The sequence below is a fragment of the Pseudophryne corroboree genome, chromosome 9, assembly GCF_028390025.1.
Source record: "Pseudophryne corroboree isolate aPseCor3 chromosome 9, aPseCor3.hap2, whole genome shotgun sequence".
NCBI lineage: Eukaryota > Metazoa > Chordata > Amphibia > Anura > Myobatrachidae > Pseudophryne > Pseudophryne corroboree.
Genome location: NC_086452.1, coordinates 52,153,193 through 52,178,374, shown reverse-complemented (window position 1 = coordinate 52,178,374; position 25,182 = coordinate 52,153,193). Strand labels below are relative to the sequence as shown.

The 25,182-nt window shown below is 46.6% G+C and overlaps 1 protein-coding gene across 7 annotated transcripts in view; it reads right to left on the bottom strand.

The window, feature by feature from the left end:
• Positions 1–25,182, bottom strand: part of SZT2 (SZT2 subunit of KICSTOR complex) — a 295,338-nt gene that overhangs the window by 194,224 nt on the left and 75,932 nt on the right. For all 7 annotated transcript variants that reach the window (XM_063939324.1, XM_063939327.1, XM_063939326.1 and 4 more), the window contains exons 4-6: positions 22,560–22,730; positions 22,345–22,476; positions 1,293–1,431 (exon numbers count right to left, since the gene is read on the bottom strand). In XM_063939324.1, the coding sequence (XP_063795394.1) occupies positions 1,293–1,431; positions 22,345–22,476; positions 22,560–22,730 (442 nt within the window). The remainder of the gene's footprint in view (positions 1–1,292; positions 1,432–22,344; positions 22,477–22,559; positions 22,731–25,182) is intronic.

The following is a 25,182-nucleotide window of genomic DNA, read 5'->3' as shown; positions in this document are numbered from 1 at the left end:
CTGTGGGGTACAAAACGCAAATTACACCCATGTACTCTGTACCCTTGCATGTCATCTCTGTATTACACTGTGCGCATTATAAATAAGCTTCGATGATGAGGAATGACTGTATACACTTAGCATTCAGTAATATACAGATGTGTCCTATATACATCTAGCTTCAATACACCACACAGCGTCAGATGCCAGCCTTGCATCATTTGACAGGTCCTGTTCAGCTCCACTAGGGTCGGGCACATTTTTTTGCCGAAAATGCGTCTAAGTTTCAACGCAAAGTGTCTAGGAGGCGCCAGGGGACTCTACAGATTAATTTGCTATGTAATGCTTGTGTATATGAGTGCGCCTGAGTCTGTATATGAAGCACAAAGGAACTTGGCATAGAAAAAAGCTGCGGCTGCTACATTGTAGCACTTTGGGGTGTATTCAATAAGAGTCGGAAACTGGCATCTTGTCGGAAAGACGTCAGTTTCCGACTGGAATAGGTTGGAAGTGGTTCCAACCTATTCAATACAGGCACATTATTTCCGTCTTGTCGGAATGCTGACGTAAAGCAGGTGGATCGTCGGAATACCCGCCGATCCGCCTGCTGCTGTTGGAAACGGGGACAAATCCGACAGGTCTTGGCCCCCTTTCCGACAAGCTCAATACGACTTTAAAAAAAGTTGGATTGAGCAGGGCGTCCCCTCTGGCCATGCTCCGGCCCCTCTGCCGCAGACAACTCCCCCCGCCGCCGCACACATTAACCCCCTCCGCCGCCAGCTCGCCCCGCCGCCGCACAAATTAACACCCGCCAACGCTGCTAGCTCCCCCCGCCGCCGCACACATCACCCCCCACGCCGCTGTCAGCTCCTCCTGCTGCCGCTGACAGCGCACCCGGCAGCCGCTGACCGCGGCAGCAGGACAGGACACCAGGAACGGCTAAATCCGACAGTCGGATTTGGTCGTTCATTGAATAGGGGTTGTCGGATCCATACCGACAAATGCATGTCTGAATAGATCCGACTCTTATTGAATACACCCCTTTGTATACAAAGACTCAGTCGCACACAGATACACAAGTGTCGCATATCAAATTAATCAGCACAGTCTCCTGGAGCATTCTATTTACACTGCCTTGCATATAAGAAGCAGTTTCACCCAAAAAAATATTTTAAAAAGCGTCTGCGGCCAGTAGAGTCTCACGCAACCTGGCGGGTCAAGAGGGGCTGCAGCAAAGTTGTAGGAGGACACATCTGTAGCCTCCAAAGGCAATTACCTGACAAAAACTTGTCCCAAATGGCTGGGTCACTCACCCGCACTGGAGTTGGCAGGTAGCAGCTGTAAGGCAAGGATCCCCTGCCGTATCATACTAACTAAGCCGATGTCGGCAGTCACCATGGAAACGCCCATCTTTTTGCCGGATTGTTGATTTCCGTATTGAGGTAAGCAATCCTGAAAAAAAAATAAAAAAAAAAATAGGATTTTGGTACTTACCAGGTAAATCCTTTTCTTTGAATCCATAGGGGGCACTGGAGTACTCTTGGGATATGGACGGCTTCCACCGGAAGAAGGCACTGAATAAATTAATTTTGAGACTACTCCTCCCCTCCATATCCTGCAGCACTTCAGTGTTTTTTACTGAGCCGAACAGGATCGATAGAGAGATTGACAAAAGGAGAATTACATATAGTCTCACAGACAACAATAAAGTTGACACAACGTAACAGACAACTAAACAGTTGACACCATAACTGATTAACCCTTGTTAAATTTAAACCAGTCGTGAAAGTGTGTTACCATAAGAACCACTGGACTCCTAAAACAGGTAAACTGCTCTGGGTGGGCGTCCAGTGCCCCCTATGGATTCAAAGAAAAGGATTTACCTGGTAAGTACCAAAATCCTATTTTCTTTTTCATCCACTAGGGGTCACTGGAGTACTCTTGGGATGTACCAAAGTCTCCTCCGTGGCGGGAGAGCTGTTTGGCACTTGTAACACTAAACGGCCAAAGCTAGATGCTGATGCCGCGAACGTATCAAACTTGTAAAAGCGCACAAACGTGTGCACTGACGACCAAGTAGCCGCACGGCAAAGCTGTGTCGTAGAAGCCCCACGACTCGCTGCCCATGACGTCCCCACAGAACGTGTGGAATGAGCTGTTACTGAAGTAGGTGGCTGTAACTTAGCATAAAGGTAAGCCTGACGTATAGTCAGTTTGATCCATCTGGATAAGGTCTGCTTAGAGGCTGGCCAACCCCTCTTAGCTGCGTCATAGAGAACAAACAACGTATCTGTCTTACGCACAGTAGACGTTCGGGAAACATAGATGCGCAATGCGCGAACCACATCCAACGTTCCAGAATCTCCTGTTAACACAGGAACTACTATTGGTTGATTGATGTGAAAAGACGACACTACCTTTGGTAGAAAAACGGGATTCGTCCGAAGTTCCGCTCTGTCATCATGAAAAATTAAATACGGTGACTTGCATGACAAGGCACCCAAATCTGAAACACGCTTAGCCGAAGCTAAGGCTAAAAGAAAAATCGTTTTCCAAGTGAGAAATTTAATATCCACTTGTTGTAAGGGTTCAAAGTAATCGGACTGTAAGAAATCTAAAACCAGATTCAAGTCCCATGGTGCTGTAGGTGGAATGAAAGGAGGCTGTATCCTCTTTACACCCTGTAGAAACGTATGTATTGACTGCAACGAGGCCAATTTCTTTTGAAAATAAATTGACAACGCAGATACCTGCACCTTTAGTGTGGAAAGACGTAGTCCTCCATCTAACCCCATTTGTAAAAATAACAAAAGACGGGATAATTTAAAAGACGATGTCGGAAATTTCCGAGCTTCACACCAACCTATATAAGTACGCCAAATTCTATAATAATGAGCTGCCGTAACCGGCTTCCTAGCTCGTACCATGGTTGGTATAACAGACTCAGGAATGCCCTCTTTCCTTAAGATGGCCTTTTCAACAGCCACCCCGTCAAACGCAGCCGCGCTAAATCGGGGTAAAGGAACGGACCCTGTTGTAACAGGTCCGGACGTAGTGGGAGTGGCCACGGATCGTCTGCGAGTAACCCGAGGAGATCCGAGAACCAAGCCCTCCGAGGCCAATGAGGCGCTATTAGAATGACTGTGACGAACCCTCTCTTGATCCGTTTTAGCACCAACGGGAGCAGCGGAAACGGTGGAAACAGATACACAAGGCTGTATGGCCACGTGGCTGTGAGAGCATCCACCGCCACTGCCCCTGGATCTCTTGTTCTGGACACATATCTTGACACCTGATGATTGTGGCGGGATGCCATTAGATCCACCTGAGGGTAACCCCACTTCTGGATCAACATCTGAAATACTTCTGGATTTAATGCCCACTCTCCTGGATGAAAATCCCGACGACTGAGAAAATCTGCCTCCCAGTTGTCCACTCCAGGAATGAACACTGCCGATAATATCACCTGGTGATATTCGGCCCATCTGAGGATCCGAGCTACTTCCCGCATAGCCATGCGGCTTCTCGTTCCTCCTTGTTTGTTTATGTATGCGACTGCCGTCGCGTTGTCTGACTGCACCTGAACAGTCTGAAAACGAAACATGTACACCGCTTGTCTTAGAGCATTGTAAATCGCCCTGAGTTCCAGAACATTTATGGATAGCGATCTTTCGTGATCCGCCCAGAGGCCCTGGAGCCGATAACTCTGAACTACAGCTCCCCAACCTCTGAGACTTGCGTCTGTTGTCAGAATTATCCAATTCGCGACGCCGAATCGTCTCCCTGCAGATAGATTGTGTATTTTTAACCACCAGAGAAGAGACACCCTGACTTGTGGTGACAACCTCACCCTGTGGTGCAGCTGCAGATGTGATCCCGACCACTGTGCTAACACCTCCAGTTGAAACGGACGTGAGTGAAATCTTCCGAACTGAAGTGCTTCGAAAGCCGCCACCATTGTGCCTAAAAGGCGAATGCACAAATGTACTGAGACTGTGCGTGGCTTGAGCACTAATTGCACCAGATGACGAATGCCCTGTACTTTCTGTTGTGGCAGGAAAACCCTTTGTTTTACTGTATCGAGAATCATCCCTAGGAATTGAAGTCGTTGACACGGAATTAGATGTGATTTCTTTAAACTGACTATCCAACCGTGCTGAACTAGTACATTGTACGTTAGTAAGGCATGTTGGAGAAGCAATTGTTGAGACGGAGCCTTTATGAGTAGATCGTCTAAATACGGAACAATTATTACCCCTAGGGACCTGAGATGAGCTGTCATCACGGACATTACCTTGGTGAATACCCGAGGCGCTGATGAGAGGCCAAACGGTAGAGCCTGAAATTGGTAATGGTCTCGCCTTATCGCAAACCTTAAGAAACTCTGGTGAGGTGGCCAGATCGGAATGTGCAAATACGCATCCTTGAGATCTAGTGCAATCATGAATTCCTGTGGCTCTAACCCTGCAATTACTGACCTGAGAGATTCCATCTTGAATCTGTGGTAAGTGACGTAATGATTGAGACCTTTTAGGTTCAATATTGGCCTGACTGAGCCATCTGGTTTTGGTACCAGAAACAGACTGGAATAATAACCCTGCCCCTGTTCCTGCACAGGGACCGGAATTATCACTGCAGCATTCAGCAGAGACTGAATGGCAACCTGCAGAACTGCTTTCTTGTCGTCCGACACAGGCAGTCCTGTCGTGAAAAATCTTCCTGTCGGAAGATAATCGAACTCTATTTTGTAACCCTCTAATACTAACTTGCGGATCCACCCATCTGTGGACGTCTGCAGCCACGCCCCCTGAAAGCTCTGAAGGCGTGCTCCCACAATTGGAGATCCGAGATGGGCTGGGAGCCCGTCATGCCACTGGTTTGTTAGTGGTCTTGGTGTCTTGACGACGTGCATTGGATTGTCGGGCACTACGTCCCCGACCTCTTCTGCCCGGCGTGACTGCTCCTCCCTGCCCACGAAAGGGCTGAGTTCTAAAGGATTTGAACGCCGGACCAGAATATTTCCGTTTAGGTATAGTTGTAGGCGATGGAAGAAAAACAGACTTCCCTCCAGTAGCCTCAGAAATCCATTTGTCCAATTCAGGACCAAAAAGTTTCTCGCCATCATAAGGCAATGCCTCTATACCTTTTTTAACCTCCGTCTCCGCCTGCCACGAACGCAGCCAAAGTGCTCGTCGTACTGTGACTAGCGATGAGGACAGGCGAGAAGTAAGCTGACAGACGTCAGTAGAAGCTGTACATAGATATTCAGCAGCTTCCCAGATTTGATCCGCGAGAAGTATAAGATGATCCTCTTGCAGAGCCGATTTGAGCTCTTTTATCCATACCATTAAAGCTTTAGTAACCCAAATGCCAACCAACCCAGGTCTCAGCAGCACTCCAGCTGCTGTATACATGGACCTTAGCATAGCCTCTATTTTACGATCTGCAGGGTCTTTAAGCGTAGTAGCAGTTGGTACTGGTATGGTTAACTTCCTCGTAAGTTTAGATACGGATGAATCCACCAATGGTGGGTTCTCCCATGTAGCTGTCATGGCCTCTGGAAACGGGTAACTCGATTTAAATCTACGAGGAATAGAAAACCGTTTGTCCGGATTTTTCCGTGACTCCAGTAACATTTTATTAAGAGATTCCGAGATAGGGAAACACATCGGAGATCTCTGTCGTTTAGTAAAGACTACTTCATCATTCGTCAGTGGCTCCTCAGTTTCCGTAAACTCCAGCGACTGACGAACTGCTCTGATGAGATTGTCAATACCTGGGCTGTCAAAGTCGTCACCTTCTGACTGTTGTTCTATTTCGCCCTCCTCATACTCCTGTTCAGTGAGATCTAGTATCCCAGAGACAGGAAAATTAGTAGGAAAAGGAAACTTATCTTTTCCACTCAAGGTGGACTTATGACCAGTTTGAGACTCCCCAGGTAACTCAAATGGTCTCATCTTAAACTCAGATCTTGCCGCCTCTCTTTCTTCACGAGAGGCGGCCAGCTCTGATTGTAAACCAACTAATACATCTGCAAGTAAAGCCCATGGAGGGTCCTGAGATGCTGGCTTTACTTCTGGAATGGAAATCGTATTTATGGCTGTATTAACAACACATGCTGTACATGTGGTGGATCCATCAGGCAACACACTCTTACAGACATGACATGACAAATGTTTCTTAGATTTTGCTGGTGTCTTACTCATTATGAAGACAGACAATACAAACTCCCCACAGACAGACTGCACGACTCAGTAATAACACCAAAGTTCCTGGTATATATCTAGGCAAGTGCAGTGCCTGCCAGCAATACGAAAACTGACCCCAAAATTCCCCTAGTACCACTCTTAGCCGAGATGTAAAATAGGAAACCTGGAACAGACAGGAGAACATTAAACATACTAAGCACCAAGTCTTTCCTAAAAGCTTGACACTGCCAAATACTGTTAAAGTCTCCCCCCACTCCCACGACCTCCGTGTACAGCACCGGGTCTGGGCCTGTGGAAGTTTTGCAAAGGGCCGTGTGAGCGGCCTGTCCTGTAGACCCCGGACAACGGAACTCCTCGGCTGCTGCGGGCGGATGGCGGAAGCAGAGAGCGTGCTGCATAGAGCCGTGGAGCGGCCTATGCACACGTGCTCCCGCCCGCCACACACAGCATAGCGGCGTGTCTGTGTAGCCAAGCAGCGCTGCTGCTGCGCAGGGAACAGCGGTCTCTTAGGATGCTGGGAGCCGGAGAGTGAGAGCGCGCCGCATGGACCGTGAAGCGGCCCATGTACACGCGCTCCGGGCAGCGGTGAGTACCCAACAATCCCCAACAGTGGAGCGGCAGCAAGCGCTGACCGCCCCAACCCAACATACCTGGACCGTGACAAAAGTCTATGACGGGGCTTTCATCCAAGCTCCGTCCAGCTTTCCTGCAGGCAGCCTGCAAGTGGAGTGAGGGAGCTCTTTACAGAGAGGTCCGACACTCACGGCTACTCAGCCGCTTCCACTGTCCCTGACCCACGCCTGTTAGAAGGGGGGGAAGGACGTGGAAATTGAAGAAAAAAAAAACTTAGAAAAAATTCCAATACTTTGTGGACGAGCTCCACTATGCCTTCTAACTGTGTCGAGCACAGAAAAAACACTGAAGTGCTGCAGGATATGGAGGGGAGGAGTAGTCTCAAAATTAATTTATTCAGTGCCTTCTTCCGGTGGAAGCCGTCCATATCCCAAGAGTACTCCAGTGACCCCTAGTGGATGAAAAAGAAAGTTGTAATATCAACTCAATTGGAAAAAACATATACATCCACCCACCCGAGGCTGCAAGCCGCTGTATGTGTAAAAGAGCATATAAACAGTATGCAACTTCCTAAGCGCAACACTGTTGGCGGCTTCTTCAGCTTTAACTAGGAACTAACTTGCCTCACAAGCTTGGAGTTACCCATGGGCTGCAAAGGCCCCATAATGGGTGCCCATTGGCTCCGTAGGCCCTACCTCTCTGAAAAACTTACACCCTTCCACAACACCAAACAATCTGATATGAGGGCCTGTGCCTGCTAATCACAGGTATGGGCAACCTGAAACACATAGGGCCACTTTCTGAGTCGCAAGTAAGAATGATGTTCACAGAATTGAGGGATTTTGGGCCTAATTCACGCCTGGTCGCTGCAGAGGCAGCAATCACAGGCTGAAGCCCTATGTGTTGTGCGCTCGCGCAGCGGCCGTACTACGCGTACAGTGAGATGCGAAAGCATCTCACTGGTGCGATCGTCTCTACCTAATTGACAGGTAGAGGCGGTCGAGGGCGTGTTGCGGCGTTGTCCGGACCGTTGCTGGGGTGCATCTGCGACCCAAAACATGGCTGGTCGCCGCCAGCCTCCTAGGCTGAGTAGGCAGGGAGCTACTCGCCAGGTGCGTAAGTATCGCCACCATGCGATGCTTTCGCACCTCTGTTGGCGGCGGGGGAGTGGGGGCCTTGCATGCTGAGCAGACTAGACCTGTGCTGGGCGTCCCCCCGTGTGCCTCAGATTGTGATCGTAGATGTGCTTTTTTTCACTCATCTATGATCAGTTCTGAATTAGGAACGTTATGCTAGTGGGTGATAATCACTAGACACGGGTAAGGAGCATGCCTAGCACTGTGCGCATCAAGTCACAAACGGCGACCGCCAACAGACGCTGCTGCGTGCGCTTCTGCGTCCACCTCTGAATCAGGCTGTTAATTTCTTCTGACTACAGATGCGCAAAAATGTCAGAATGGTCCATAAAAGAGAATGAGTGGACAGTTTGCCTTGATGGGTCCTTCAGATTGTACTTATAGGGGGCAATTCAATTGTTTTATCACATCCAATTTCCCGTGTAATTTGACGGGGGATTGGGGGGGCGATACTTAAATATTTTTTTTTTTCACGCGCTTATCGCACCCATAACTGTCGGGTTTAGCTGTATGATGCAATAAGTGCCGTCTGGGAGCCCAAACTGGTCACTTTTCACACATTTCTGCTTACCAGCATGGGGCATGGGGGGCTGCGAGCTAAACACGCCTGTACAGAGCAACAATTGAATTGCTCCATCTGGCGCTACTGTCAAAGTCAGAAAAATGTCTCTATGCACGTTGCCATATTTGCACCGCACACTGGTCCGCGCTGCGCATGCGTACGCTCTCCCGTGAAGGCGCATACCCGCAATAGCGTGCACTCGCAGGCGCGGTATGCGTATTTACGGTAGAGTTTATGTAGTCGTAGCGTGCGACCCATTCGTTCACAATTAATGTAGTTTGTAGATTATGGTCACCTTGATAGATTCTGAAAGTCTGGTTAAAATAGAAGGTCCCTGTTTAAAGGAATCCCTCTTTGTATTGTACGAAGGGTCTAACAGGAATCATACAGCAGTGTTTGGTACCCATCGGAAGAGTAGTTAATTAGTAATATTCCGGTGTTGGTTTGGAGCGTATTAATCGCTCGTGCGAATAGTTATGGACATAAGAAGTTTATGTCCATTTCTATTATTTACACATACTCAGGTATGCGGCGGGAAACCCAGTTTCCCACCCACCTGAGCTGTTGGAAATCGTCACAGCCCACCTGTATGAATCACCCTATGACCTTTTGTTATGATGCAGGGCCGAATTCCTTCGGCCAATGGACAATGGGATTGTAGGACCAGGAGATTGCATTGTGTGTGGGGCATAAATAGGCAGGCCGACCACATCCAGCTCTCACTCTCTCATCAACGGTTATCTGCTGATAGCCGGGAGCTGGATATCGAGGCGCAGGCGATCATACCCTTTGTGCGTAAGTTTCTCTCCGTAATCATTGTCTTTCTGTGAGCCAATTTCTCTCATCTCTCTCTCTCTCTCTCTCTGTTCTGTTCTCTCATATCTCCCCTAGACTAGGCTAGTATTGTATTGTATTAGATAGTATTGTATTGTATTGCATTTAGGTCAGTGTAGTATTGTCTTTTTGTATTTATTGTTTAGTTCTGTGGTTAGGAAGTCTCTGTTATATTGTAGTGTATCATTTGTACTGTTATCCCCTTTTACAAATATATTAGATATAATACAGTTAATAGGCTTTGGAACCTAAACCAGTATCTGTGTATTTTCTATAGTGTTAAGTGTTCACTTGAGCGTCGGTGACGCTCAAGCAGCTTTGTAGTTAGTCAGGTTACACAAGGTTGCACTTACACCCTGTACTCACATTAAGGTATTCTGTGTATTTCATTGGTATAAGGTTTAAACATTAAGGTATAGCGTTGTGAGCGTCTGCGCCGCTGGTGACCTCCTCGTGGTCTCGAGCGTATGCTACGCCATAGCGAATCATTACTCTAGTCATAACCAATAACGTGTCCTGTGATCACTGGGCCGTGAGCGAACGTGACGCTTGAGCGTCTCGCCTACGGCGGAGCGATCGTTACGCAAATAGCGTACCCTTACGGTACTTCTTAAGCAAACAGCGTACAGTGTTCTTAGACTTCATAAAGGGTTGTTTATACGACAAAGGAATTTAGCATTGTCAATTGGGGACTCGTCCTATCCTTCTCATATCTGCACTAGGTAGATCAGCAGACATTATCCCCCAGCAAAGGGTGGGAGGTTGTCTCCCAGTGCTGACGGGATAAGCGTCTGCTTCGCTTAGATAAAGAGTGGTGAAGGAATCCGGGAACCGGAAGTAAGAACAAAACGCTTGTGTCTTTTAAAAACTGTTTTATTTCTCTTCTGTCTTGCGTATACACGCACGCATACATTTATCTGCATTTCTTTTTCAAATTTCGTATATCACTATTCCTGTTTGCCAATTTTTATAGTTGATAGAAAGTGCTAAAAGAGATTTGCTGTTATTTCATAGTAGAGGTAATAGTTAAAGTATAGAACAACACACGATTTGTCTGAGATACAAGGCAGTCAGTGTGGATTGCGGTAGATGATCAGGGATCATTTACATTGATAAAAGTATATATTGTGTTACGGTGGATCTTTGCATTGCGTACACGTGTCGCTAACAAAGACTAGCGTACGCAATCCAAAGGCAGACGCACGCAGCGTTCACTACGCAACGTAGCGTCCGGTTACGCCCACGTAGCTCAAGTCACGAAAAGCGATAATTAGCGCAAAGGCGATAAGTAACGCACAGCGGTAGATAACGCGACGCGGTAAATAACGCAAATCTATTTTTGGAAAAATCTGAAATTTAGTTTAACAGATCCTACTCCTAATTGGTAACACTGTTGGACTGAAGACAATTTCTGCGCAGAAATAGATATAGAAACAAAGTGTACATGTGTTGAGTGAGTGTGGTTTTGTATACATAAGTTTATACAACTTTAAGGTGGAACCAAAAGGAAAGCCGGGTACTCGTCAAGGGACATACGTGTAAGTGACATATACGGTGGCTAGGGAGGCATCCCTGGTTAAATAATATTTGAGCATTAGAGTATAGCGGACCATAAGGTAACAAGACCAGGAGGTCATAAGGTAACAAGACCAGGAGGTCATAAGGTAACAAGACCAGGAGGTCATAAGGTAAAAGGTCCGCTATAAAAGTCCAGTGGCACAACGCCTGGGGTGTTGGTGCAGAACCCATATAGGCCATACAAGCTCTTGCTGAAGGAATCGCGGCCGGAAACATCGATTCCATTGATCTTTCAGTACATAACAAGTAGTGCTTGTGTACTGAACGATTGGACCGCACGTAATTGTGTGCAGTAGTTAGTAATCTGACCTAATACCATTAGAGTAAAGTGGTCACAAACGCTATTTGTACATTCTGACGTGATTTGTGTAATTTTTTATTTTTAAAGGGAAGTTCGCTGGTCACTCAGGAACTATCTAACAACCCCACCTTTACTGGAAAGAGTAAGTGTCCTGCGGGTAACCCTCATATGTTCCAGTAAACTGAAGGTTCCATAGGGGCCCTGTATCGAGTACGCCAGCACCACGTCGGTGTGATCAGGTCGTATTGGTCGAGGTGGGCGAGTGAGTGGGGTACTCGGTAAACCGCCACCGCCGGCCTACTGTGGAGTAATTTGGTTGTCTGTAAAGGCTTGCTGAAAACCTTGATACAGAGATCCAAGGAGGACTAAGCAACACCTGCAGACTATGGGGGCCAGTTGCTCAGGTAGGGGGCGATCAACCTTGGTTCAGGTTGATTCTGTGAACCGACCAGTTGGGTCGGCACGATATGTAATGTGTGAAAAATATGGAAGTCACACCGAATCTTTATGTGATGAATGGGAGAGAATGACTGTACAAGACAGGGACAAATTCCCAAGAATAGGTAGCTTTAGTCCAGAAGTGTTACAAAATTTAAGGAGGAGGATATGTCTCGTAAAATCAGCAAAGAGACGAATTCAGCATCATGATTATTTACAGTTATGGCACCAGGAAGGTGAGATACAGAGAGGTTTGGCTCTGGCGGCAGGATCTGGGGCAGTCAGGAAGCTGATAGCCACAGCTCCTCCTCCACCATACATTGCAGGAGAGAAGTTGATTGCGGAGAGAAACGCACTGGGTTGTAAGACACAAACTCTTAGTAACCTTGTAAATGTTAATGATGTTAACCAAATAACTCATGCAAGTATTAACCCGTGCAAGATGTACCCTGTTTTGAACCTTCCTCAGGAGTGTGATCAAGAAGACGATTCAGCAACAATTTCAGCTCTCTCTCTTGCAGCCACCATAGCAGAGACCACAGTAGGCACAGCGACACCCACGAGATTAGTGAAAGCCCCTAGCGGAGGGATAGGTGAGGTCGTGTCAACGGGTAAGTACGGCACCATGCACTACACTGAAACAATTGTACCACAACAAGCAGTAGAATCTACACAGGAAGAGGCTGTTAGAATTGCTCCTGTAAGGGTAATAGCAGTTCCCAATGGAAAAACAGATGTGTCTGGAGCCACTCCCATAAGGAACATTGCCATGTACACTCCATTTTCCAGAATGGAATTAAGAACAATAGTGTCCGAATTTCCTGACCCCAGGAAGGATTTAGTTGCTAGCCAAAAATACATCAGGGATCTAGGTAACACTGTAGAACCCAACAACAAGGATTGGCAGATACTGCTAAGAGCTTGTTTACCTTCCAATGTTGACGCAACTCAATTTTTAGCTGACTGTGCATTGGATAAAGATGTACCGCTTACAGACGTGTACAACAAGGATAATGTAAAAAGGATAAATTTACAGCTAAAGGAGTATTTCCCTGCCGTTGTTAAATGGAATAAAATATTTTCCATTAAGCAAAAGGAGTCCGAAACGGCAACAGAATATTTTCACCGGGCACTATTAGAAATGGCAAAGTACACTGGTATAGAAGACATTAAGACCAACCCAAACCATCGAGAAGTAGCAGTATCTGTACTGATGGATGGTTTGAAAGAAACATTAAAAGCTAGGGTACAGACCACGCAGCCATGTTGGCGAGGTCTGTCAGTGTCCACATTGAGAGAGGCTGCTATTGATCACGACAGAAACATCACTAGGCACAGGGAATCGCAAAGTGATAAGTTGATGTCCGTAAGTATACAGGCGCTGACCACAAGGCAGCCTGCGTATGTACCACCGAATCCTGTGGGTAAGGCAAGTGTAATAACATGTTTTTCTTGTAACAGACCGGGACACTTTGCACGAGAATGTAGAACAAAGAATGTACAAAGATCTTTTCAACCCCCTAGACAACAACACAACACACGACAATGGGAGCAGGGTCCACAGAGGCGGAGTTTTGAGCCACATACAGGGGAAACAAAAAGATACCCCCCGAACAGAGGTTGGCATGCCTCTGGTAGTTCCCAGCTAACCCCCTCACAAGTAGTTGCTGCCAACGGGATTCAGGGAGGTCAGCATACCCAATAGGGGTGTGGCCATACCTGTAATCTGCACCCAGTTAAGTTGATTGCTAGTCTTGGAAGCGAACCAGAAATTGCAATCAATGTAGCTGGTAAAACTTTAAACTTTCTTGTAGACACAGGGGCGGCCAAGTCAGTGATAAATTCGACAGTGGGCATGAGAACCACTGGTAGGACAATTCCAGCCATGGGAGTAACAGGAGTAGTCCAGCACTACCCTGTTAGCAAACCAGCCGAGATTACAATAGGGCCTTTGCATACCAAGCATTCCTTTTTGCTGGCTGCATCGGCACCAACTAATCTCCTGGGAAGAGACTTACAATGTAAAATGGGTTGCGTCATTTATTGTACTCCTGAAGGTGTATTCTTGGACATCCCTGAGAATCACGCTCAGGAAGTACGAGACATGTTAGACTCCCCATCAAAATTAATGTCACATTCCATTATGACAAATAGGAATCCATCCCAAGTAGAAGAGATGACATCTCAGATACCAGAGTCACTTTGGACAAAAGATGGACAGGACACTGGATTAATGGCAAACGTAGCTCCAGTAGTTGTACAAGTAAAAGATGGTAGGATAGCTCCAAAAATCCCACAGTATCCTCTGAAGCCAGAGGTGGAGTTAGGAGTTTTCCCAGTAATAGAGCGCTTGCTACAACAGGGCATTCTAGTAAGAACGTCCAGCACAGCAAATAGTCCCATCTTCCCTGTTAAAAAGAGTGGGGGGAGGGGTTACAGGCTAGTGCAGGATCTAAGGGGGATTAACAAAATAGTTGAGAGTCAGTTCCCCGTAGTGCCTAATCCAGCTGTCATCCTAATGCAAATTCCTCCCACTGCCAAATTTTTCACTGTTATTGACCTCTGCTCCGCATTCTTTTCGGTACCTCTGCACCCTGACAGCCAATATTTGTTTGCATTCACATACAGAGGAGTCCAATACACGTGGACTCGGTTACCCCAAGGTTTCATAGATAGTCCAAGTATATTTTCTCAGGCTTTGCATGATTGTTTACAGTCTTTCCAACCGGAGAGTGGATCAGTGTTGATACAGTACGTGGATGATCTACTACTGTGTTCTGATTCAGTGGAAGCTTCTCTGAAAGATACGAAACAGCTCCTGTTTCATCTTTCAGACACAGGTCACAAGGTTTCCAAAGACAAGTTGCAATTATGCCAAACTAAGGTAAAATATTTGGGACACTGTCTAACACAAGGACTGAGACACCTGACCGCTGATAGAATCCAAGCCATTAGAGACATGACACTGCCACAAACCCAACAACAGATCAGGACGTTTCTAGGAATGTGTGGGTATTGCCGTAATTGGATCCCAGGGTTTTCCATATTGGCGCTACCTTTGCAGGAAATGGTCTCCTCAAACAAACCTGATCGGATTTCGCATACAGACGAATCTGAAACAGCATTTGAGAGACTCAAGCAATGCCTAACGCAGGCACCAGCACTAGGTATGCCAGACTATGGGAAACCCTTTGAACTATACGGAACAGAAAGTGCTGGGTGCGCAGCAGGTGTACTAACACAAAAACACGGTGATGCCAGCAGGCCAGTTGCATATTACAGCGCTCAGCTAGATACGGTAGCGCGATCCCTCCCCACATGCTTGCGTAGCGTTGCGGCGATAGCATTGCTAGTGACAAAAAGCGAAGATGTCGTGCTAGGCCACAACCTCACAATCCATACACCGCATGCGGTATCTGCCTTATTGAATTCTGCCCAAACCAGACACGTCTCATCAGCAAGGTTTACGAGATGGGAATTGGCATTAATGGCCCCAGTAAACATCACCATAAGGAGATGCAGTGCATTAAACCCTGCAACATTTCTCCCAGGTGTGCCTGGTCAGACACAAAGGGTGGAAGGTGAGAGTGATGGGGAAGGAGGATTTAATGCAAAGGAAGATACACATGATTGTATGGAATATTTGACCCAAAATTTTACCGCAAGGCCTGACATCAGTGACAATCCACTGGAAGATGCAGAACTCACGTTCTACACGGACGGTAGTTGTCACAGACAGTCAGACTCGGGAGACTTGTGTACTGGATACGCAGTCGTAGATGACCAAGACACCATAGAAGCGGAACCGCTAGGCCCACCTCACTCAGCCCAGGTTGCTGAACTGGTCGCCCTAACCAGAGCATGTGAATTGGCTAAGGGTAAGTCAGCCAATATCTACACCGATTCTAGATACGCCTTCGGGGTAGTCCATGATTTCGGAGCCCTATGGCGGCTCAGAAATTTCATGACGGCGGCTGGTACACCGATAGCGCATGCAGCTCACATAAAAAGGCTTCTAACAGCGATACAGGAACCCGACAGAGTGGCTGTTATCAAATGTAAAGCACATACATATAGCCAAGACCCAGTATCCCTTGGTAACAGCCGAGCAGACGAAGCCGCAAAGCTTGCAGCTGCTACCCCCATACGGACAGACACCACACAACTGATGGTATTTAATACCATCAACACACAAAAGTTGTGTGAGATGCAGAATTTGTGTTCCACACAGGAGAGAGCAGTCTGGAAGGCAAAGGGATATGGCCAGGAGTCCTCAGGGCTCTGGACGGATGGACATGGTAAACCGGTGGCCCCCAGGGCATACCTTCCATGTCTGGCTGAAGCAGCTCACGGGCTGACTCATCTAGGCAAGGAGGGGATGTGCAAATTGGTAAGAGCATACTGGTGCGCCCCAGGATTCTCCTCTCATGCGAGTAAAAGAGCAATGTCATGCCTTACCTGTCTGAGAAAGAATGTTGGAAAAGCAATACCTACAGAACCATCCCATATCCCACCTGCCGGCGGCCCTTTCCAGGTAATACAAATTGACTTCATTCAATTACCCCCATGTCGAAATTTGAAATATGTACTTGTTTGTATAGATGTTTTCTCGAATTGGGTCGAAGCTTTTCCAGCAGCTACAAATACCGCTATGTTTACAGCTAAGAAAATTGTGCAGGAATTTGTATGTAGATATGGTATCCCTAGAATCATTGAAAGTGATAGGGGTACCCATTTTACAGGTGATGTCTTTCAAGGAATGTGTAAGTTGATGGGAATTGATAGTAAGCTGCACACTCCGTACCGTCCACAGGCGAGTGCGAAGGTCGAAAGAGTGAACAGCACTATTAAAAATAAATTGAGTAAAGTAATGACAGAGACAGGATTGACGTGGCCAGAAGCTTTACCCATTGTTTTGTATAGCATCAGAACCACTCCCAGGCCCCCCCTTAATCTGTCTCCTTTTGAAATCTTGTTTGGTCGACAACCGCATGTCATGATTAACCCTCAGGATGATTTGAAATGTAACAATGAAGTAACTGTAAAATACTTAATTAACATGAGTAAACAGTTGAGGAATCAAAATGATAATCTGAAGTTGGTGATTCCTGATTTACCAGATAGTAATTGTCATGACATTGAACCTGGGAATTATGTAATGATACGAAATTTTCTACGCTCAGGTTGTCTTATTGATAGATGGGAAGGACCATACCAGGTCTTATTGACTAGCACCACAGCATTGAAGGTTGCTGAGAGAGAGACTTGGGTCCATTCATCCCACTGCAAAAAGGTTGCTGATCCAGAGAAGTCCCGTGATAAGGAACAGACGGTAGAGGTTGTATCACTAGAGTGTCTGTTCCAGGAGGACTGAGGCGGCACCTGAGCCTTGAAGACCGAAAGCAGTTGTCGACTCCCTTCTCCCTTTTATTGTTTTTCTCCACTTCCCAGCCCCTCTCCCTTAAAATTTCTTTTTCCCCCTTCTCATTCTTCTCTATTTCCTCCTCAAAGATGGACTTGCCCCAAGAGACTGTGATCCGGATTTTGATGTTAACCATGATGTTGACCAGAGCAGTCTGTTCCGGCGAGAGTACCATAGAGGTCGAGAGAGGTTCTGGAATGGGTTCCGATTATGATGATGGAGGCGTAGTTTTCCAAGATCAACCAAACCAACAAGCAAAGGCAAGTATCAGAAAACGATCCGATAGAAGAAATTGTGATGGATTGTTAGCTGAAGAAAATTGTATCTGTAGGCTCTGTGATAATCTGGTTGAAGATGGATGCATAAAGAAATGCCAATCTAGTTTTAATATCCATATGGACCGGCATCCATTGAGTGACTATCACTCCTTAGTGGGTAACGTGTTAAACCAAACAGATTGTTGGGTATGCTCTCAAGTACCTCAGGGTCACAGCAAATCAGGGCTAGTACCATTTCCTTTAACGTTAGGGGAGGTACTTGAGCTAAGTGGTGGGAGACCGGTGGACCGGAGGTTTAACATCTCCAGCCCTCCTAGTTTGAAGCTCCACCAATACCATGTGGATAGGTCCCTCATATGTTTTAACATCTCCAATCCCAGAAAACCGGGAAATTGGGAAGTGTCATGGAGCAACCTTACCATGACCTTTTCACACAGAGCAGATAGAATGCCTACAGATACAGAGCTCGTACGCCATATAGCCAGTAGAGGAAAATCTTTTCGGTATCGATATACCTTAGGAAATAGGATTACTAGAGTTGGAGAGGTATCACCAGGATACTGTGCACATATCGTACAAACTGATACGTGCATTAAGCAGATGGAAGAATTAGGGTCAGGAGATTTCACCTGGAAGGTTTGTAACATGGTCATGTCCTTCTCCGTCCCTTATGTTCTCCCCGATGACGCATATTTCATATGCGGGAGAAAGGCGTACAAGTGGCTTGCCCCAAACTCTGAAGGATTGTGTTATATTGGAAAAGTATTGCCTGAAGTGATGACTGTTACACATGACAAAATGAAGGACATACACCGTGGTGCCCAAGCTCCTTATACTCACACTCATTACGAGCACCGAGTTAAAAGACAACTGTCAGAAAGGTTAGAGCATCCGGCCTCTGATCTTATCCATGAATCCACCGGGATTCAGGTTCTGGTAGCGTTAGATTTCACTCGTACCGCTCGAGGTGTGATGAATTATAGATACATTTCCGCACTCGCCAATTTGTTAGATAATATCACTGAAATGTATGATGACACGTTTAGATACACTGGAAGAGAACTTCAAGCTTACAAAACAGAACTAGTTCAGCATAGGATGGTTCTTAATTATCTTACAGCAGTAACAGGCGGATATTGTGTTACATTGGCAACACAGTACGGCATAAAGTGTTGCACGTATATCACAAATAGCACCGAGGACCCGGTAGAGGTCATAGACCAAAAGATGGACGATATTCTCCAATTGAAGTGGGAATTTCGTCGAAAACACAATCTCACCCTTGCTGCTGTAGGTAATGAGCTGACTGGTTGGGTGTCATGGTTGAACCCGCGAAATTGGTTCTCCGGTTTAGGAGACTGGGCTCAAGGAGTCATAATGGATGTTGGAAAGTTTCTACTATGTATCTTGGGTGTCGTTATATCGATTGGATTGATATTTAGATGCGGGCAGGCTTTAATGAGGTGCAAACAAAGTACAAAAGTGATGAGCTTGAGGAGTGAGGAAACCGTAATTAACCTGGATTTGATTTATGACCCAATGATAGAAACCAGAATGTGATGAAAATGCGATTATACGGTCCGTTTCTTTCACCTGTTTTTCTGCTTTTCTCCAAGATACAAAGACCCCCTTGGACGAGGAAGTTGACGAGACGCTATACAGACAACAGACAAGCACCAAAGAAGAAGATTTGACAACTTTAAATATGGACACTTGATGAACTTTGCCATGGATCCCCAGTTTCCCTAGTATTTTTAAACTCACGCTAGCCCAACATTTTTGTAAATCTGATGGCTCAGACAAAGCTATTTGCTCATGCCCAAGGAGCAATACAGCGCAAAGAAGACGACTCTCAACAGATACCGAACACAACTTCAACAACAGATGTACATTTCCCTGACATAGAATATCATTGCATTTTTCGTAAGTGTTCTTTATCTTCATCTCTACAACCCTCAGGTAACGACACACATAGACGATAGGGAATACAGGCACAGATATTAGCAACCACATACCTCCCCCATTCATGTATCATCAACTAAAATGTGCATCCCCATTTTGTTACAACCACAGCCGAAATGAGCTCGGTAGAGTTTGACAGCCCATCCACAGACCTGTACCACAGGATAAGAAGGAATTCAAATGTATACTTCGCAATACCTCGAAGCTTGATTTACCACACGTACGGCACGATGATACATGACCCTCCAAACATGGACTCATACACATATGCTTCTGCTTTCTCACTAGGTCATACCCTCTTCACACCTACTCCACTCTTCTCCCCTACCCAACCATGGAAATCAATTAACCCCTGACTTACATTTTTCTCCTTAAATATTTTAGAAGGTGGCAGTTATTATTGACTGCCAAAGGGTGGACTGTCAAAGTCAGAAAAATGTCTCTATGCACGTTGCCATATTTGCACCGCACACTGGTCCGCGCTGCGCATGCGTACGCTCTCCCGTGAAGGCGCATACCCGCAATAGCGTGCACTCGCAGGCGCGGTATGCGTATTTACGGTAGAGTTTATGTAGTCGTAGCGTGCGACCCATTCGTTACAAATGTTCACAATTAATGTAGTTTGTAGATTATGGTCACCTTGATAGATTCTGAAAGTCTGGTTAAAATAGAAGGTCCCTGTTTAAAGGAATCCCTCTTTGTATTGTACGAAGGGTCTGACAGGAATCATACAGCAGTGTTTGGTACCCATCGGAAGAGTATTTAATTAGTAATATTCCGGTGTTGGTTTGGAGCGTATTAATCGCTCGTGCGAATAGTTATGGACATAAGAAGTTTATGTCCATTTCTATTATTTACACATACTCAGGTATGCGGCGGGAAACCCAGTTTCCCACCCACCTGAGCTGTTGGAAATCGTCACAGCCCACCTGTATGAATCACCCTATGACCTTTTGTTATGATGCAGGGCCGAATTCCTTCGGCCAATGGACAATGGGATTGTAGGACCAGGAGATTGCATTGTGTGTGGGGCATAAATAGGCAGGCCGACCACATCCAGCTCTCACTCTCTCATCAACGGTTATCTGCTGATAGCCGGGAGCTGGATATCGAGGCGCAGGCGATCATACCCTTTGTGCGTAAGTTTCTCTCCGTAATCATTGTCTTTCTGTGAGCCAATTTCTCTCATCTCTCTCTCTCTCTCTCTCTCTCTCTCTGTTCTGTTCTCTCATATCTCCCCTAGACTAGGCTAGTATTGTATTGTATTAGATAGTATTGTATTGTATTGCATTTAGGTCAGTGTAGTATTGTCTTTTTGTATTTATTGTTTAGTTCTGTGGTTAGGAAGTCTCTGTTATATTGTAGTGTATCATTTGTACTGTTATCCCCTTTTACAAATATATTAGATATAATACAGTTAATAGGCTTTGGAACCTAAACCAGCATCTGTGTATTTTCTATAGTGTTAAGTGTTCACTTGAGCGTCGGTGACGCTCAAGCAGCTTTGTAGTTAGTCAGGTTACACAAGGTTGCACTTACACCCTGTACTCACATTAAGGTATTCTGTGTATTTCATTGGTATAAGGTTTAAACATTAAGGTATAGCGTTGTGAGCGTCTGCGCCGCTGGTGACCTCCTCGTGGTCTCGAGCGTATGCTACGCCATAGCGAATCATTACTCTAGTCATAACCAATAACGTGTCCTGTGATCACTGGGCCGTGAGCGAACGTGACGCTTGAGCGTCTCGCCTACGGCGGAGCGATCGTTACGCAAATAGCGTACCCTTACGGTACTTCTTAAGCAAACAGCGTACAGTGTTCTTAGACTTCATAAAGGGTTGTTTATACGACAAAGGAATTTAGCATTGTCACTATCTAGTGGCGGCCGCGGGGAAAAACAATTGAATTCCCCCCATAATGTTACAGAATATAAAGTATATCACACCACCACCACCGCGCACATACATGTACTCAAATATACTCTCTTGTAGAGAATAAAATGGGGATGTTTACGTAACACGATAATAAACCATCACTTTAATAAAATACACACGTATAGGTTGTTACATGTCTTTTTAGACATAATCATTTTGCGGGGGGGGAGAAAAATCATGAAAAACTTGTGTCGACCTAGAACATGTCGACCTAGAGACCGGGGGGCTCATTCCGAGTTGATCGTAGCTGTGCTAAATTTAGCACAGCTACGATCATTCACACTGAAATGCGGGGGGACGCCCAGCACAGGGCTAGGCCACCCTGCATGCCAGTGACGGGCCCCCCCCCCTGCAGAAGTGCAAAGGCATCGCACAGCGGCGATGGCTTTGCACTTCAAGAGTAACTCCCGACCAGCGCAGCTTTAGCGTGCTGGCTGGGAGCTACGCATCGCTCCCCGGCCCACAGCGGCTGCGTGTGACGTCACGCAGCCGCCGCCGACGGCTCCCCTCCCACCAACGGTCCGGCCACGCCTGCGTTGGCCGGACCGCATCCCCTAAACGGCGGCTTAACGCCGCCTTCCAGCCCCCTCCAGCCCAGTGACCGCCTCTGCCTCAGAGGCAATCGCTAGGCAACGACGGCTGTCATGCGCCGGCACCAGCGCATGCGCAGTTCCGACCCAATCGCTGCACTGCGAGAAACTACAGCGAGTGATCAGGTCGGAATGATCCCCCGGATTCCTCATTTTGCAACAGGAAAACAAAAAACTGTTTAATTCCTCAAGAAATCCTGCTAATCCTTAGAAAGGAAAGAGATCTTTTGACAAAATCCATTACAAAACTGTATTGTATAGTCATTCTAGCAAAGACCCGTCAAAGACTATTTAAAATTAGATACAAAAACAACAACAACAACACAGCAGAACCGATAGGACGCCAGACTAAAATGTTGATAAACGGTTTAACGACTTCATCTCATTTTGTCAAAAATGTAACAACCCTCTTTGTAAAAAGTTGGTTTCTGACCAATTCTAGCGTCCTTTTCTTTACTTCTACTCTTCTAAGTAGCACTGGGGAGAGTATTGCTGTAATCCCATAACGCTCTGTTCATTTATAACAGAATCTATTGACATTACACCCACCTGAGTGAGTGGCCGGTACTGTTGCTGCAGCATCTCAGCGATCTTATTCTCAAAGGTCCCGAGCTGTAGGTACACGTGTTGGAGGAACTCCGGCAGCTTCTGCTCCTCCAGCTGACACCCCTGAACCAGCACCTGATGGAACAGACAGAGTCAAATTATCTTTAAATAGGATTCCATATCACTAACCCAATACGGACACCGACTTCCGTGCTGACCTGATGGCTCTGCAGTCCGATGATAGAGGAGTATGCCTGGATTGTCACAAAGATTTCAGGGCGGAACAGTATGTTAGATCCGGGGACACGAAACGGCCTGAGGAGCCCCAGTAGGCAACGTGAGAGGGAATGGAAGATTTCATCAAAAATGATCTCCTCCGTGGAGTCATCCTGTAGAGAGAAGAAGACATTTACAGCAATCTGAAGTCTCAAAGTGATGAGCGAGAGAGCTAAAAGTTATTTCGCTGCTTGGATAAATAATTACCTACTCAGCATCATAGACCTAGACAAACTTGCAAAGTCTACAAACCAACATCTAAATCTTTTTGACTCCTCTCAACTCCATTACAACAAGTAGAAGAAGAACAAGAGTCGGGAAGTAATTTGCAGAGTACTCTGGAGACGGAGGCAGGTGGAGAGTTTGACTAGGAAGGTCCACCTGTCAGACCGTAATGCAGGTATCCTAAGGCGAGCTCAGGAAGGACAGGCACGTGCCGGGGAGCAGAAGGGCTAAAGCATGGCTTTTTGACATATTTCATAGAACTATCGCTGGGGCAGCCCTGAGGGTCCCAACAATGCTGGTGCGGGAACTGAAAGCCCAACACAGCTTCACTGGAGCATTCTAAAAACTGAAGTCACAATGTATTGCGATGATCAGGGCTAAAGCGGGGTGGAACATACACCTGCTAGCAGAGCATACCTTACATGTTTTTCCTATAGAGGTGTACATGCAAAAACTACAGCCACAAGTGCCTGGCGCTTAATTGCAAAATAGTCTTTATATATAATAGAATGCTAAACTGCTTATACAGCTGGAAAATATGTGAAAAACGAATAGCAGCAGTGAAGTAATTGGCTTGTGGTAAAAGCCAAATAAATTCACCTGAACTAGTCAGGTGTATGCAAACTAAAACAGAACTCCCCCCCCCCCCCCCCCCCCCCACCCTGCACTTTAATCTACATGAAGCAATAGGGCATAAGTACACTTGACTCATTAATACCCCTTTTCCGCTAGCTCTAAAAAAAAACGGGTAAATGAATCCTACACTGGTAGCTTGCCGGGCTGAACACGTGTTCAACCCGGTGAGCTGTGTAGTGTAAACGGAAGCCGTGTCGATGCTCCACTGTATGGAAGGGCGGCGCTAGGAGATCATGTGATCTCCCAGCGCCGCCCCTGCCGCATCACTATATATGCCGGGTTGGTGAGCGCAGTGGGAAAGGGGGCTGAGCACGGGCCGCAGCCGGGTAGCTCCCGTGTCAGGCTCCCAGCTGCGACCCGTGCTCAGTAGGTGGAAAAGGGGGTACAAATAATAAAAAAATAATTAACTTTAATCAATAATGACATCATATAATTTTAAAAAAGAATCAATAAAATAACATATAACAATATAAAATAAAATAGATTAAGAGAGGTGGATCATATATAACTCTGCATAATGGATATATCACTGTCCGTAATGAGACTTTACGGTCAGCTGCATTTAAAGTGTCCAGCCTTTAATAATTATCATCAGCACAGTTTGTATAGATTTATCCTGTTTAATACTGTAGATCAAGCAGCACTTTATAATAAAATATAATATTTTCCACTATCGGGAGTATTACGTGTGTTCCCGGCGAGGTGTTATAGCTGGAGGCGAGAGAGAGGTGTCATCAGACATCCAGCAGCGGGACTCGGCACACCGCATGTGCCTTTAGCTGAGTGAGCTCCCGTCTTGTAGTTGCTGTTTATGACGTCCTCCGCCTCTTAGTGCAATCGCTCCTGTATGAGCTCCCACTGTCTACTATGGATGTTAGGGCATAGGGGGTCATTCTGACCCGATCGCACGCTGCAGTTTTTCGCAGCGTAGCGATCGGGTCAGAACTATGCATGCACCGGCGCCGCAGTGCGCCGGAGCATGGCCGCCCGTCGCTGCGCTATGATCACGTCTGCCTGATTGACAGGCAGAGGTGGTCAATGGGCGGGAGGGGGCAAAACGGCCGCCGTTTCGTGGGCGGGATCCGGCCAATGCAGGTGTGGCCGGACCGTGCGGGGAGTGGCCCGCAGCGGCTGTGTGACGTCACACGTAGCCACTGCAGGCCGGGGAGCGAAGAGTAGCTCCCGGCGAGCACGCTAAAGCTGCGCTGGCCGGGAGCTACTCTTGAAGTGCAAAGGCATCACCACTGTGCGATGCCTTTGCACTTCTGCAGGGGGGGGCGGCACTGACATGCGGGGCGGACTAGCCCTGTGCCCATGTTCATAGCTGTGCTAAATTTAGCACAGCAACGATCAACTCGGAATGACCCCAATAGTCAATTAGTCTCCACTATGAGCATGTGCTCATTCACTGCTACAGATGATGAAAACAATGCGTCTCCAACTCTGCGACAGGAAGGGGTCTGGCCCCTCTCTCTCGCCTCCAGCTAGAACACCTCGCCGGGAACACACATAACACTCCCAATAGCGGAGAATATTATATTTTATTAGAATGTGCTGCTTGTTATATTACACAGGATAAATCTATACAAATTGCGCTGATGATAATTATTAAAGGCTGGACACTGTGGGGGGAATTCAAATGTTTGAAAAGTCGGTTGGGTGTCTTTTTTTTCCTGTCTATGAGATAGGAAAAAACAGACATCC